The 15,779-nt window shown below is 42.1% G+C and overlaps 2 protein-coding genes across 2 annotated transcripts in view; one reads left to right on the top strand and one right to left on the bottom strand.

Annotated features, from left to right (window-relative positions):
• Positions 1–5,888, top strand: part of wfs1a (Wolfram syndrome 1a (wolframin)) — a 15,916-nt gene extending 10,028 nt beyond the window's left edge. The window contains exons 9-17 of the mRNA XM_046047312.1: positions 54–198; positions 286–459; positions 670–747; positions 824–963; positions 1,091–1,222; positions 1,320–1,565; positions 2,511–2,789; positions 3,283–3,446; positions 3,612–5,888. Of these exons, the coding sequence (XP_045903268.1) occupies positions 54–198; positions 286–459; positions 670–747; positions 824–963; positions 1,091–1,222; positions 1,320–1,565; positions 2,511–2,789; positions 3,283–3,446; positions 3,612–4,803 (2,550 nt within the window). The 3' untranslated portion in view covers positions 4,804–5,888. The remainder of the gene's footprint in view (positions 1–53; positions 199–285; positions 460–669; positions 748–823; positions 964–1,090; positions 1,223–1,319; positions 1,566–2,510; positions 2,790–3,282; positions 3,447–3,611) is intronic.
• A 2,784-nt stretch (positions 5,889–8,672) lies between these two features.
• Positions 8,673–14,046, bottom strand: ppp2r2ca (protein phosphatase 2, regulatory subunit B, gamma a). Its single transcript, XM_046047195.1, has 9 exons — positions 13,972–14,046; positions 13,345–13,442; positions 12,969–13,152; positions 12,049–12,161; positions 11,615–11,792; positions 10,077–10,241; positions 9,812–9,981; positions 9,287–9,378; positions 8,673–8,970 (listed from the first exon to the last, which is right to left on the bottom strand). Exons 1-9 carry the CDS (start codon positions 14,033–14,035, stop codon positions 8,673–8,675), a joined length of 1,362 nt encoding a protein of 453 aa, XP_045903151.1. The 5' UTR covers positions 14,036–14,046.
• Between the last annotated feature and the right edge of the window lie 1,733 nt (positions 14,047–15,779).

The raw sequence follows: 15,779 nt of genomic DNA, 5'->3' as shown, positions 1-15,779 counted from the left end.
GTGCCAACCATGTCTGCGTGAGCTGAATTAATCTCTTCTTTTCTGTGTTTCAGCTGGGTCAGCACTACTTGATTCTTGCTGAAGAGAAGGACGCAGAGCTAAATAATCGTCTTGCCGTTAATTGGCTGATTAAAGCAGCTAAACAAGGAAGAAAAGGTGCAGCAAGAGCACTGCAGCGCTGTTGGATCCAGAAAAAAGGTTCAAGTTACAGAATTCAATGCGTGCATGTTTGTGTATTTGTGTTTGTAGCTCCTTAACTGTACCTTGTCTGCCATCCTCTACCAGGAATCACTCCAGAGAATGAGGCCGACATGCGGAAGTTGTCAACAGAGAGTAAGTTTGAGCTGGCAGTACGTAAAGCAGCCATGATGATGTACTGGAAACTCAACCCAGAGAGGAAGAAGAAGGTGGCTGTGGCTGAGATGCTGGAAAATGTCAGCCAGGTCCATGCAGTGCAGGGTACGATGCACACATAATCACACATATGGAAGACACCATATCAGTTTAATTTTTTTGAGTTGTGACAACAGTCCTGCCTGATGTACTACAGTCTGCCCTTTGTGTATTTCAGTATTTGCAGCTGTCATGGTGAAGAATATCACATTACTTGGCAGGCCACCAGAGAAATGTTTGTACATCACTGATGTTGTGGTCATTCCTCACCAATAGGTGGCACTGCAAGCAGGATTCCTGGCCCAACGTCAGGCCAGACGCAGAAAGTACTGGAAAGCATGGTCAGCAATGAGTGTAAGTATCCAGACAGGGAGAGAAACAGAGAATGTAATGTTTCCTCTTGTATAACTGCCTGCTTTATGTCCCTCAGCCACACAGATGGTGGACCTGGATGACTTTGTTGAGATGACTAAAAAGTATGCGCAAGGCATTGTCCCCTCTGCGTCCCAAAATGACAGCCAGGTCGCAGCCAAGACCGAAAGCCCAACACCCCATGGCAGTGGTGGGGAGGTAAAAGACCCAAATCTGCCAAAATAGAAATAATCTGCCATCATAAAGGCAAAGTCTATTTGTCATTATAACTATTCAGACCAGTGTGTATTTGTGTGTTCATGCATGTGTATTTGTGTTGCACAAGGCTGAGCTAGTCCCATCAGGACACAAGAAGGCCCACAGAAGTAGTTGGAGTTTTAGCCGAAGTGGGATGATGCTGGACTGTAAGCAGACTGGGGCCATAAAAAAAGCCATGGACATGAAAACACGTTTAATGGTATCTTAATCATATCTAGTATTACAATTAATTCTGTTCATTAAATATCTGTCAAATATCTATTTACTGTCTAATTATCTGCCCCTCTTCACTTCAGACGCTGCAGTACCCACTGCAAGCCATTGTGGAGATGAAAGAACACCTGGTTGACTGGGCGTCGCGGGCCGGTGTCCAGTGGCTGAGCACAATCATCCCCACACAACACGTCAACGCACTTATTTTCTTCTTTATCGTCAGCAACCTGACAGTTGACTTGTTTGCTTTTGTCATCCCTTTGCTTGTCTTCTACCTCTCCTTCATCTCCATGATCATCTGCACACTGCGTGTTTTCCAGAGCAGCAAGGTGAGTGTAGTTGCTGATTCTGTTGAAAAATAAATATTTGTGCATTGTTTTTCAATGCAAAACTATGTTGCATTTACATGTTTATCTGTCCTGTCAAGACACTGATATATTTGCATTAAGATTTTCACTTTTTTTTCACAAGTAGATGAACATGTTGTAAGTTTTCCATTTGTCTTTTCCTCTGTTCACAACCTATGCCAGTGAGAAACACATATAGTCAAGTCATCTAGTCATTTTCCTTACCGTTGTAGAGCACATACATTTTACATGAATCTTGACCTGGTGGAATAGCATGAAATGCAGTGGAGAAGCCAGTGGACTAATCTCATGACTTAATGGTGGGGATTTCTGGAGAAATCTAATACCGTGACAAATACCATGATATAGAATGAACAATGACACACTAACATTAGCTAAGTTGTGGGTTAGCAAACTGTCGCTACAGAATCTGCTGCAAAGCTAACATGCAGAGAGGACGAAACAGCCCCAGAGCCAGCACTGCAGATCCAGACAGCAATATTCACAACTCAACTCAACATCACACCAACAACATATCTTGGGCCAACTAGAAAGTAATTGCCTCTCCGTGGGCAGGTAATTTAGCGTTACCTTCCACACAAATCATGGTTGGAATGAAAAGTGTTATTTGGCTTTGTCTGAGCCACTTTGTATGTTTCCCATTTACAGAACTAGGGCTGTGTGGATTTTTTTCAGCTCAGACACAGAATTAACATATAGCGAACCATAAAGAGAGATTCACAGAATTTGACCAAAATATGTTTCCTTTTATTGAATTGCATATGCAACCTTTAACAGTTATTATACTGATGTCTTAAAATTGGCAGTAATGGTGCAATGGTTTATGGACTATATTTGCAGATTTTAAAATCTGAAGTTATTTTTTACTTTCAGCAATGTCTTTCTTCCCTTTTTCTTTTTCCGCAGACTTGGGAGAACTTCACAGCCCTGACACATCTGCTGACACGTTTTGAACCTGGCCTGGATGTGGAGCAGGCAGAGACCAACTTTGGCTGGAACAACCTAGAACCGTACCTCTATTTTATCCTATCCGTTTTCTTTATAATTTTCTCCTTCCCTGTAGCTGACAAAGGTTGGATCCCTTGTTCTGAGCTCTCCACTGTGGCCATTTTCTTCACTGCTGTCAGCTACAAGAGCCTCAGCCCCACTGCTGCAGCGTATGCACGCCGAGCAATGGTCATAGAGGTCAGGGGGCACTGTCATAACATGTGTGATTAAAATATCATAAATGCAGTTTTGCATATTGTAGCTTATTATAAGTACTTATAAGTATATTTAACATTAATGCCAGACATGACTACAATCTTGTATAGCTTAAAACAAGTTTGTAGATTGATTTTCTAACTTCCATTGGAATTCATTCATCTAAATTCTGTCTTAAAATCAAGTTGCAGAAACATGACATTTGTAATGCATCAAATATATTCATTGGCGTGTTTAAGAAAACGCCAATATCAACAAATGTTCCTTAACACATGAAGTGATTTTTGCGCACAACTACATGCAAATTTAATTTCATAAAAGCTTCTTGACAGGACTTTTACATACATGTTCTGTATTTGATGGGCTAAAACATGCAGAAGTGTGGCCTATGAATGTTTTTCAATCTGACAGAATTGAATTTAAAATACAGCAGTTCTCTCAAAGTGTATGTATGTACTTTATTTTTAAAATCCAGGTAGCATCGTCTCTGTGTTGCCTGACCCAGTTCCTGCCAGAGAACATGACAGCACTTCGTTTACTGGGACGCACCTTCGCCACACTGCCACTAGGGGAGTCAGTGGTGCTGAAGCTTAGTCTCCCCTGTCTGCTGTATGTTTACCTGTTCTATCTGTTCTTCAGGTGAGCCTTTGGACCAATGGATGTGTTTGTTGAACATCAGTTCAGACACAGGATTGTGTCAGTGGGCATTGAAACCCACCCCAGCTTGTAATGTGAATTGATAAGGTTATGCTCTCAAAAATATTTATTTTATTTCCTCTTATTTCTGTCTATTTTCATCTTCAGCATGGCCAGGATGCGTGGTTTCAGGGGGACTTACTGCTTCCTTGTTCCATACCTGGTGTGCTTCATGTGGTGTGAGTTCTCGGTGGTGCTCCTCCAGAGTTCCTCTGTTGTGGGTCTAATCCGGACCTTGGTGGCCTACTTTCTCTTCCTGTTTGCCCTGCCTATTCTGGCTTTTGGCCTTGCCGCCATGCTCCTCATCCAGCTGTTCAAGTGGTTCCTCGAGCTGGAACTGACCAAGATGATTGTGACCCTGGTAGTTTGTGCGATCCCTGTCACCCTTCGGCTGTGGACACGGTTCAGCATGTCTATTCTGGATGTCTTTCGCTCATTGACCCACCGTGGCCCGGTCAAGCTCATCTTACTCTGTATCTCCATGGTGATCCTGTTCTTCTCTATCTACGTCTACCACGCAGAGGGACAGAAGATGTACAATTCCACCCTGACTTGGAGCCAGTACAGCCAGGCATGTGGACCCCCTGCTTGGGAAACTAAAGGCATGGCCCAGACACAGATCTTCTGTAGCCACCTGCAAGGACACAGAGTCACCTGGGTTGGGCGTTTCAAGCATGTCCGTGTGGCAGAGACAGAGAACGGGGCACAGTCGGTGATCAACATGTTGCCAGTGTTTATGGGAGACTGGCTGCGCTGCCTGTATGGAGAGACATATCCCAAATGTGAGCCAAAGAATGCTACAGTCGCAAACCTAACAGCTGCCAATTTGGCAGCAGGTTCTGCACCGGCTACTGTTTCTCTGCCCATACTGCTCCAAATGCAAGAAGAGGAAGAGCTGTGTCAGATCAAGGTTCTGGCTAAACACACCTGCCATATCAAGCGCTTTGACAGCCACCGCTTTGAGGTGACAGTAGGGATGATGCGGGATCGAAGTCGGGAGGCAGAGGATCCAGCCATGGATATAATCCTAATTGCCAGCCATGAGTTCAGACAAGTTCTGCTAAACCTAAATCCTGGTGACATGGTGGAGTTCAGCACCAAGCTGGAGGGCCGTCTAGGAGCTAGAGCGCCGGCATTCGAGCTAAAGGCCATCCACTGTCTGGACTGTGTTGCTTCACTGCTGACCGGAGGCAGGCAAGTGAAGATAGAGAGAGACTGGAGACGCACCACAATGAGAGCCCTGAAGTTTGCATTTGACTTTTTCTTTTCTCCTTTCCTGTCAGCAAAAATCTCTGCCTGAGAAAAATGACAGCAAGACAGTGAAGCTGAAGTAATAATGACTCACTTGAATCTCTTCTGGAAGCCATGCTGTCTTTTTCTTGATTTCTTCATGTGATCATTTAGCTAATGTAACTTATAGTATTGTTTACAATTTGATTCAATGTGGATCTACAGCTCATGTTTATGTAGTGAAGGTGATAACCTCTAGGAAATTATTTTATACTGTTAATACTTCCTGTTAGTGCCTGAGTTTACAACAATTTTGCTACTTCACTTCATGTACCTCTAAAGCAGTTCACGAATGGTCAGATGCCTGTATTGTTTTTAAGAACTGGACAAAAACCTGTAATTTGATTTGTCAGGTGCTGACCACTTATGAATGCCTGGAGATACAGTACATTTGATATAATTAAAAGAGTGGAATGTATCTTTGAGAGCAATGTTGTGAAGGATGTTTTATATTAAGGAATTTCTTACATGTATGGGGAATATGGTTGCATGTATAGTATGTGTTGACCGTTGTGTATGTATACATGTGTGCATTTCTAAATGTACATTGTGTGGTTGAAAATAGTATATTTCTGGTGTAGCCAAATGTTTCTTGTTTTGTGGTTTTAAAACGTTCTGATCTTAATCATATGTGTAATTAATGATCATATTTTCAGTGCATTGAGCTTCAAATACACACATAAAATGGTATTTGAAAAGCCAACATAAAAAATGTTCTTATGTTTGCAGGGAGGCTGTTTTGTTAAGCCCACACACTTGTTTACTCTTCGCAAAGTAGCTGAAGTCTCAGTTTCATGGTTTATATTACCCACTCACACACCAAAATGCTAAAGATGTCATGGTCTGTGATGGATCTTACTATATATGGTTTTTGGCCAAACCATGTAACAGCTGAATTTAACTAACAGAGATGGACGACTTCTGAATGTGATTTTTCACAGTCTACGTTGAGTGTTCCTCTGGGAAACAAAACTAAATGAGTGTGTCAATTCCTAGGGTTCATTTTTATCTCTCACTGTAGACAAACCAACAAAACATTGAACTGTGTTCATTCCATAGACATAGAAGTCAGTAGTGGGGATTATTTGTGGTGTTTCACAGTACACAGAGTGCCTGAATGTCATGATTTCACATTTATAATACATAATATATAATACATTTTTATTACTGTTCAGTGAAAACAGTGTATCTCCCTCTTTTGGGGATTTTAAGTGTTTCTTTTGGGGTTGACACAATTCTAAACATTTTAAAAATCAATTATTAAAGTCTGATTATCTGAAAAAAAAAAGCAGTCACAAAGCTGAAAACTGGTCTTTCTTTGAGATACATGTTTTTCATAGAATAGTAACATTTTGTTAAACTACATTAGAAGATGATACTTGCAGTGCATGAAAAGCCACATACAAGGTGAAAACTATTCACCTGTTACCTTTATTTAGTGATGGTATTTATGGGAGTGTGCAATGACTATTAAAGTGCTTGTTTTCAAACAAACTTTTGGAGGGTTTTATTCAGATTCAAAGTCTGAAAGTATTGTAGTGAAGGGGAAACAATGGTATCCCATGAAAGACAGACACACAGACATGAAGGGATGCACAAAACACATGTTTATGTCAGATTTCACATTATTTATTAATACACATTCCTTTCATTCACCTCATTTGAGTTATGTTTTTTATGTATTGTTAGATTCGTCTTTTTTTTAAATTATGATAGATATACACACTAGTAGCATTGAGTAATGGCAACATGCTGCTGCTGCTGTGCTCCTGAACAAAATCCTCTCACTGGTTGTATGAGGTGGTGGTGGTTATGAGATTACGACTGACCTCCCCTAAACTACAGCTCACCATTGGAGGACTGAGCCCTGGAACTTGTGTAATACTTTATGTGGCCTTTAGGTGGCCTGTCACTGTGTAAACAATTTCCTTGTGTGTTGTTGTCATTGGGGAATTTGTACACTTTTTTTAAACCAATCAGTGCAAGATCGTGCCTGCATTCAAAACATAGTTAGAGAGAAACCCCTAGCCCACAGGTTGTGACATAAATGTCAGTGAACAGTGATTTTGAAACTAAATGAGGAGAGAGCAGACAAGTGGAACATAGATCAAGAATTTTCTTTTTCTTGGGGTTTAAGGTTTACACAGTGAAACTGTTGTTGCTCCATCAGTCAGAATTTGAAAAATGTGCCTCAATACTTTCCACCTCTTTGCACTGATACCATTTCTCCACCTGCATCAGTATATTTCCAGACCACTTACAAAAACCCCATCAGGGCCAAGGTCACTTGAAAACAAAGCACTACACCCTAAACAATAAAATCTTGACCAAGTCATACAATTCAGTCCGGACACACATCACCTTACTGCCACAGATCCTTGAAATTCAGTGTCGTACCCAAGAGTAGCATGTGGCACTGTGAGGTATACGGTGTAATGACATTAAGAACTTGTGATATGATCAGTTCACATGACATTAATGTTTTACTGTGATTCAGCGACGTACAGAATGAGCTATTGCAGTGATGATAACCTTTGACCTTCAAATACACTAGATACAAACTTATACTTGATTCAGGGGCCTCATTTATAAACAGTGTGCTTAGATTTTCTTGATTGTATGATTCTTCTTTAAATTGTGCTTATGCATTATAAAATGAGCCCTGCTCATTTTAAATTAGCATAACACATAAACCTTTGTCTATATTAGATTTAATAACCAATCAGGGTCAATTTCAGCATATGTGAAGGAGCTCAACTGTCACTGTGGTTTTCAGTTATTTATCATTTAGATATGAAGATTTTAGACAAGGAAATGACCTTAATACAGTACTCAAAGCCCAATGCTGGCCTAATGTACACAATTAAACTGTAAGAGTTGTTTTGTGCACTAGTCCCCCCTCCCTCTCTACAGCCAACAATACATTATGTACTGCTACAAGAAAAAAGCCCCCCTACATCGAGACTTTAACTGGAATAGTGCATGAGCTTCTAGGTTAATCTCCAATGTGCTGGACAAAATGCGTCTTTTACTTTTTAGCTCTCTGGAACGCGTTAAAAAAAAGAACATAGAATATTTACAGCTGACAGTAAAAAGAGTGTATACCTGTAGAAGAAGAGCTCATGTTTTAAAGCAGGAATACTGCTGCACTGTGTCTTTGTTAGTGCCGTTATTGCAAAGTGAAAAGGGCAAAGATTATGGGTCATCTATGCGTGCAATCTCCAAGAGCACTGCTCTTAAAGAGTCGTTCAGCTGCGGTTATCACCCGATACAGAACAAAAAAGGTGCAGGATGTTGTTGTGAAGAGCTGTACAATAACACCACTCCTAATGTTCCACAATAGTGAAAAAATGCGTAGATTTGGATGCATGATCTGGCAATGTCACTGGGAATCAGCAATCTAGACCTTTTTGTAGCATGTGTGTATTCTTCTTCTGTTGCTCCCTAACATGCATCTTGTGACCCCAGAGCACATCAGTGAGGAGTGCAACATTGTGTTGGTCAACAGCACTACGTGATTGCAGATGGAGAGGTCTCCCTGCACCTCTTTTACACAAACAACTTCAAAAAGTGACTAGTGGGACCATAAATAAATCCCGATGAGTGGTGGAGAAGTCAGTTCACCTCAGGGTTCAGCAAAAATTCTGATACACCTTCCTTGGGGATCAAATAAATTAACAGTCTTGTCATTTTATCATGAATCCAATCTTTTATCAACACAAACAGATGTTGCATCTTAGTATGTTCTGTAACAGCTTAGCTTCGACTTAATCTTTTCATAAAGGCTGTCCACTCCCAGTGTCTTCTCCTAAATACATTTAGTTCACTGTTTGTGTTTCTGATAAAAGCAGAGTGTCACTGTCCATATTCCCATTGCAGTCACTGTGCCTGCGTCTCAGGGTTGACACGATCCTGGAAGATGTACAGGTTGTTTGTGGCTGCTATGGCAATGATATTCTCAGATGGGTGCCAAGCCATGTGCAGGATTTTCTTGGTGAAGTCCAGGCTATCAACGCCTACATCTCCACGGCGACGCTTACCACCAGTATACACACGCCGGGTCCGCAGGACGGCCCGAGGCTTGCTGCTTTCTCGCCAGGCCTCCAGGGTCACACCCCGCCCCGTCTCCCTGTCAAACATCCGGAAGAAGCTGTTGTATGCCCCTGTCATGATCACACTGAGAAGGAGGGGAGATATGGACAGATGTCATATTGAGAAGGGCAAGTAAATGCAATGCAAATGGAAAAGAGAGGTTCAGGGAAGGGTGAGGAAGTGGAAAAGAGGAAAACAAAATTGAAGCCACTGGGATTGATTTGATGTCTGTAAAGCTTGTCTCTGGGATTGATTTAAATGTCAGATAACGGCAGAGGGCGAACATTTAGAGAATCAATGTCAGCAGAAACACACAGATGCAATACGCTCCTTAGCTTCTAAATGGACATAAATATACTGTACTTTGTCCATCTTTTTCTCCATTTTATCTTACCACTTACCTGTCTGAGCTGTTCCAAACACACTCAAATTTGTCAAAGATGCAGTCATTTTCATAGAGGGAACACAGCTTACTCCTTAGGTATTCATGGACCTGGGGATCGTGCAGACAATCAACCTTAGTATCTGGGGTGGATTCAGTATTATACAGGGTAGTTCAGTTGATCGACCACATGCAACGAACCTCATGCGTTCAAATTCTGGCAGCATATTCATCTCCTCCCTCCTACTCTTCTATCGCATATAATATACTGTGTTTCTAGATGTGATACCAAAATTAAGCAACCCCTGACAACATAGGTCTTTAACTAACAATGATTTTCCAATTATCCTTAACTGTTAGATTAATCATTTCATCTACAAAATGTCAGCAAAATATAAAAATTGCCATGTGACCAAAAACAAGGCAAACGTGACAAACACAGGCTACATAACTAGACTGTGGGCACACAGTCAATCAGCACAGGTAATACAGATTGTAACTAACGTGGTAAAAGACAGATTAGGAAACTGATGTGCCACCTCACCTGGTACGTCTCCACCGGGCCCTTGTCCATGTTCAGGTCCCACACCTTGGCGGTGAGGTAGTCTCTCGTCAGCATGTAGCGTCCACTGTGGCTGAACTTCACGTCTGACACAGAAGAGATGATTTCTGAGAAGAAGGACCGGCTCCCTGGATCCTCAGGTTCCTCAAACTCTGTAAGGTATATACACACACACACACACACTCAACTGTATGTTGCAAAATGTTATTGATCCAACTAACCTCTCTAATCTCCACAACATGCTCACGTTTTGTGTGTTTGTCACAGAGTGCGGAGGCTCTCATATCACAGAGGCGCAGGGTGCCCTTGCTGCTGCTGTACACAAACAGGTGGCAGTGGTGAGGGTGGAACTCTGCTGATGTTATCACCTCTGTCAGATCCTCCATGTTGGCTGGTTTGATGTCCACAATATCTGAGAAAAAGGTCTGTTAGGGATTAAACACCACGGAGATGGCACCACGTTGGGAGGTGGCAAACGCAGCAAAGGCATTTGAGAACTGACAAATTATGATGACTATGCACATGGTGTATATGTTATAATAGTTGTTAATTTTTTCAGAACCAGCATGTTCTCCATGCTTACGCCTCAGTTAATAATCACAACCCCAAAAGATGCTCCCCAACCAAGCCCCAATATGCATGTGCGCTCTGCTCCCCTTTCTGTTCTATTTGTGGTAGTCCTGTGTGGTTCAGTAGAAAGTGTACTGCTGAGTGAATTATTAAAACTCTTTTTCCATAGATGCCTCTATGATTTTCTAGGTCAGGCTTCCAGTTGAATCGGAAATCACAAAATGCACCCCGTTCAACACGCTGCAGCCTGTGCTGAGGCGGTACTCAGCACTAATCGAAACATGAATCCAAACATAGCCATAGCCGTTTACATTAAATATAGATCCAGGATGAATTCAGATGAGCAGGAATGTAAAGTATGTTCAGACTGTATGCATATTTCAAGAGGTGGAATTCTGTGTGTGATAGCTATGTTTAAAGCATGGTACAAGATAAATTAATTTGTTATACAGGTTTGTATGAGATGAAGTTTAGACATGTGGTTTTGCTGTTCAAACTGGTATCAGTAGATGGCACTGCATGGTAAAATTGACAAATTATGCACAATAGATTTTAAATGTAGGCATTTCTTTAGGGCAGCATGTCATTCTGTATGTATGTATAATATAGCCCATGTGAATCTGCTTCAGACAGCATCAGAGAGCATGTGTGGACATTTTGGCACCTGCATGTGGTGTCAGTCAACGATATTAATTCATGCACACTAACAGATAGGATTTATTGCATTGTTGTTTTCAATACAAAGATTCACTGACAACTATAGATGTCCTTTAGGCAAGTTACTAAGTATTTCATATTATTAACTTCACCAATCTATAGGAAAAGGCTCAGTGACGTGCACTGGAAGTTTCCGCTATAAAACTCTTCTTTTGTTTCTTATTCCTGTTCCAGAAATTGATTTTAATTTTAAATGCTCCTAGAATTTTCAGATTGCTGCTGCAGAATTAGACACACGCTAATGCTTTCATAACAGTGAAAAAGATAGCCACAATGATCTACTTCGTACTTTTATTAAGTGAAGCTCTGGGAATTTCATACCCTGTTAAATCCGAGTTGTTTCCTCCAGTAAAGGATTACATTACACACAAAAATCAGAGAATCATAGAGTCATAGAGAGCAGAGAATGATGTTTATGCACATGGTGGAATTAAACATGAAATGTGTATGAAATGTGTAAAAAAAAAAAAAAAAAAAAATCACTGTTAGGAAGGATACTGAAGCTGCGGTCCGTGATGCCCAGGTGCCAATTATTGATGCGGAGGTCATCAGCAGACAGGTAGGTCTCCCCGTCGCTGTTGACTGAGATGGAGTTAATATGGTAGGTATGACCATTGGAGAACACTCGTCTAGGACGAACCTCAACCATCAGATCTGTAGGTTTCAGCTCTGGCACCTTAGGTACAGAGATAGAAAGGAGTAATGAAAGAATGAATGGACAGAAAGAGCGGGGTAAGGAAAAGGGCGACAGCAAAGAAAGACAAACAGGAGTCAGGGATCAAATGAGGGCTGGAGCAAAGCCATAAAAAGCGCACACTGGGCTTGCCAATCGAATGTCAACCTGATACATACACATGCAAGCCTGCATATGCACACCTTTAATTTTGTCAGTCAGATATTGTGTGTGTGCGTGTGCGTGCGTGTGCAGGCACCTGCAGAGAGGTGATGGTAGAGATGTCCTTGAGCCGTCCCTCCTCATCTTTCAGGTTGTATCCCTCTGGTCTCTTGTCTCTCTCACTCACCTTCCACAGTTTAATGGTCTTATCTTTGACGGGGAGAAGGATTTGCACATCACAGGAAGTTGATTAAGTTCAGATATAGCTGACAATAAATGCTACAGACAATTTAAACAGCCATCACATCAACAGTCAGTGGAGAAGAGCCCTGATAATGATTTCTTCTTCATATGGCCAGTTTCTAAGGCAATCCAGGTAAGTCTTTAGTGTAGATGGAAATTGTACTTTAGCGAAGAAACTATGTTGCAAATTAAATGAAATACAATTCTTCAAAACACGATCCTTGTCACACATATTTACATTAAATTTATTCATTTAGCTGACGCTTTTATCCAAAGCGACTTACAATTGCTATACATGTCAGAGGTCACACGCCTCTGGAGCAACTAGGGGTTAAGTGTCTTGCTCAGGGAAACAATGGTGGATGTCTCATATTGGGAATCGCACCTAGGTTTCCCACACCAAAGTCAAGCATCTTATCTATACGCCATCACCACCCCATTTCAGGGAAATTGTGTATTGTGACAGCACATAATTAAAGAACAGATTAGATTGTGGGGTTTTCACACTGGCAGGATGGTCCCAACACCGTACCCACAAATGTGACTCCAGTGACTGGCTTGATGTTAGACTATCCCACCCACAGTAGGTCATAGAAGATGAAGCCAGGCTGACCCAATGCTGGGAATTATTTATAAATTAATTTCTACTATCAATCCATGCATATTCAAGATTGATATCTCATGGTTCCAACTGCATACAGGTCTACTAGTTGTGCTTCATCCTAACTAGGGATTAGAAATCTGGCTGATCTTCTGGTGTCGCTTTTTTCTCACCATTGGTGGAGAGGAGGAAATGTGCCGCATTCTGCTGTGGCAGCCATCTGATCTTGTTGATTTTCTCTTCAATCTCCAGACTCTTCAGGTAGTCAAAGTCTGGCTCGTGGCTCTGGAACGTACTGTAGACATTGTACTCCCCAGAGTCCCCTGTCTCCCCCGCCTCCTCTGACTCCCCTTTAGACTGTCGAGGGCAAATGGTGAAGAAAACACAGCTTTGAATTAATATTTTTGTATAAGGATACAATGGGAACAACATCCCCTTAGGACAAAGAGACTGCTGTGATTAGGGTATAGATAATAAATATTAATTCATGCTGTTTGTGGATATCCTGTGTAGAATGGGGATGATTCAAGTTTAACAAGTTAAACCGACCTCAGTTTCTCTCTGGAAGATGACCACTCTGCCACCTTTATCCCCCGTGGCCAGAAGGTCCCCTGTCTGGTTAAACTCCACCGTAGAGATAACATCAGCTGGGAGGTAGAAGGGAAAATGTGACGAGATTAAGCAGGATAGTGGTTAGAATACAAGAAGTTGGGGTGGGTGGGAGCTAAAGAGATGATATAATAGAAAGGAAATTAAGTAGGCACAGAGGAAATGAGGGGCAGATAATTAAGAGACAAATGTGGGAAGAGGGTGGGAATGAAAGAATACTGGATCAATCCATAGTATCCTGTTCAATAAAACCAGAAAAACCCTTGACATAGAAACATTCACAATAGCAACAAGAAGCCACCAGCTACCAGGTCTTTAGACCATGAATCAAACATTTATTTATAGAATACAATGTCAAAATCATATCTAATATGTAAAATAGGCCTAACAATGCAGTGACTCTAAAGGAACGTTCAGGAAGTCATGGAGTGATTATTGCCAACATTCATTCCCAATATTCAGCAGTGCAGGTTTTAATGCACCCATGAAGCTGAAATGAATCCATCCAATCATACCAGCATGTTATCTGACACCACAGAGACGGCAATGACACAACGGCTGCTCTACCTTCAGTGACATAGTCTCGCAGGAAGGTGTGGTTGATTTTGGGGCTCTCAGCGTCCTCGCCCATCTGAAGCCGAGGGAGGGTGACCCGCCAGCGCGCCCGTCCTGAGGGGAAGGGTCCTATCCGTGCTCTCTCTCCCCACCCAGCCTCCGCCCATGCTGCTACGGCCTAGCGGAGCAGCCTGGAACAAGGCATCCTGGGAAACCAGCCGGCCGGAAGGAGAAGAGGCGTGACGATGAGATGGGAGACAAGAATGGAGAGGGAGGAGAAAGAGGGTTTTATAGAAAGGGGAAAGGGACTTTGAGGAAAAGAATGGAAAACTGGTGAGGAAGAAGATGCGAGGCAGGAAGAAGTGGATGCAAAGGCTGATGATGAAGTCAGTTTTGGAAAGAAAAGAGGAGGGCTGTCATTAAGCAGGCTGACAATATGTGCACATAGCATGCCAAATGGAGTGACCTTTGTTAGACATTCAACACACTCATTAGCAAAGACACGTGTGCAGACGCACAAGGCCTATTCCATGTGGAAGCAAATCCCACAGCTGTAGAAAAACAACAAACAGCCCATATAAAATATAAAATATGAAAACAGAAACAAGCACAAGATGGACAGGATCTGTGTTTGTGAAAATATCCACAACATTCACCCAGTGTAGCTCCTGCAGTGGTAGTAAATGCTCCCAAGGTGTGGTAGTCCTCTCTGCCTACTTTCCAGATCCCTGCTCTCACACGCGCACACACACACACTTCTCAAATAGATAGTCCTTGACGGAGATCAGAGGAGAACGCAATGTCTTGCCTGTGCTGCAGGAGGGAGAAAGGCCTCAGCACACCTACCAGTCCGCCTGCTGCTGCTGCTGCTATTCCTGCCTGTCTGTCTGCCTGTCCGAGGGGGAGGAGGAGGGAGAGAGAAGAGAGAGCAAGGTTGGTGTGAGAGGACGAGAGGCAAAGGAGGAGAAAAAAGAGAAGGAGAGAGGGATAACGAGGAGGATGGAGGTCTGCTGCCTGGTGATGCTGTGGAACTGATTCTGTGCAGCATCCACTGTGTCATGGCAGCCACCTCCTGGAGCAGCCAATCACAGCACAGCTGTCAGTCGTGGATCCACCCACTGCAGATGATAACGGAGAAAGAGGCCAGCAGAGGGAGCAGTTAGACACTGAGAGGTGTGTGGCTGAGCCCTGGTAAAATTCTGAATAACATCTAGGGTTTTAAAAAAGGGAAGACTTTAATTACAACACAAAAGCAATGCTTTAAATTAAATGCTCACACACCAATTTTCTGATCGATTTGTGTTTCTCTTCACACACAACAGTGTTATCTGGCTATCTCAGAGGCAGCCCATCAGTTAAATGAAATATAATGGTTTAATAAGCCTTTTCCACAGCACTGTTTGGCATTCCCTCAACAAAAAACCTTGGTCTGACCATAGGCTTATGTTCCTCCCTGTTTCTTACATGGACATATTCTTTATCATGCTGCCCTTATGTGACCATCTTCAAGACTTCTTAAAAAGCAAAAACAAATCTGACATCTCTTTTCAGAACCTTTTCATTACCGCCATTCCTGTACTCCACTCTTAAGCCTGCATGCAGTGAGGTCACACCTCACTACCATCTACAGTACTAACATTGATTTCTTCATTATCACACACTGGTTGCCTGTTTACTGTGGATGTGTGCATGTTTTGGTGCAGGCTTCTTTTGTAACAACAAAAACAGTAAAATATAGGTAAGGCCTTAAGTTTATTTTCAGATGTTTTGACTGTTGCAGATTACAAGTCCAATTCAAGCAAAGCTATATTGATCTATAA

This window comes from Micropterus dolomieu, linkage group LG04 (assembly GCF_021292245.1).
Source record: "Micropterus dolomieu isolate WLL.071019.BEF.003 ecotype Adirondacks linkage group LG04, ASM2129224v1, whole genome shotgun sequence".
NCBI classification, from domain to species: domain Eukaryota; kingdom Metazoa; phylum Chordata; class Actinopteri; order Centrarchiformes; family Centrarchidae; genus Micropterus; species Micropterus dolomieu.
This window is presented reverse-complemented; position numbering and strand designations above follow the sequence as displayed.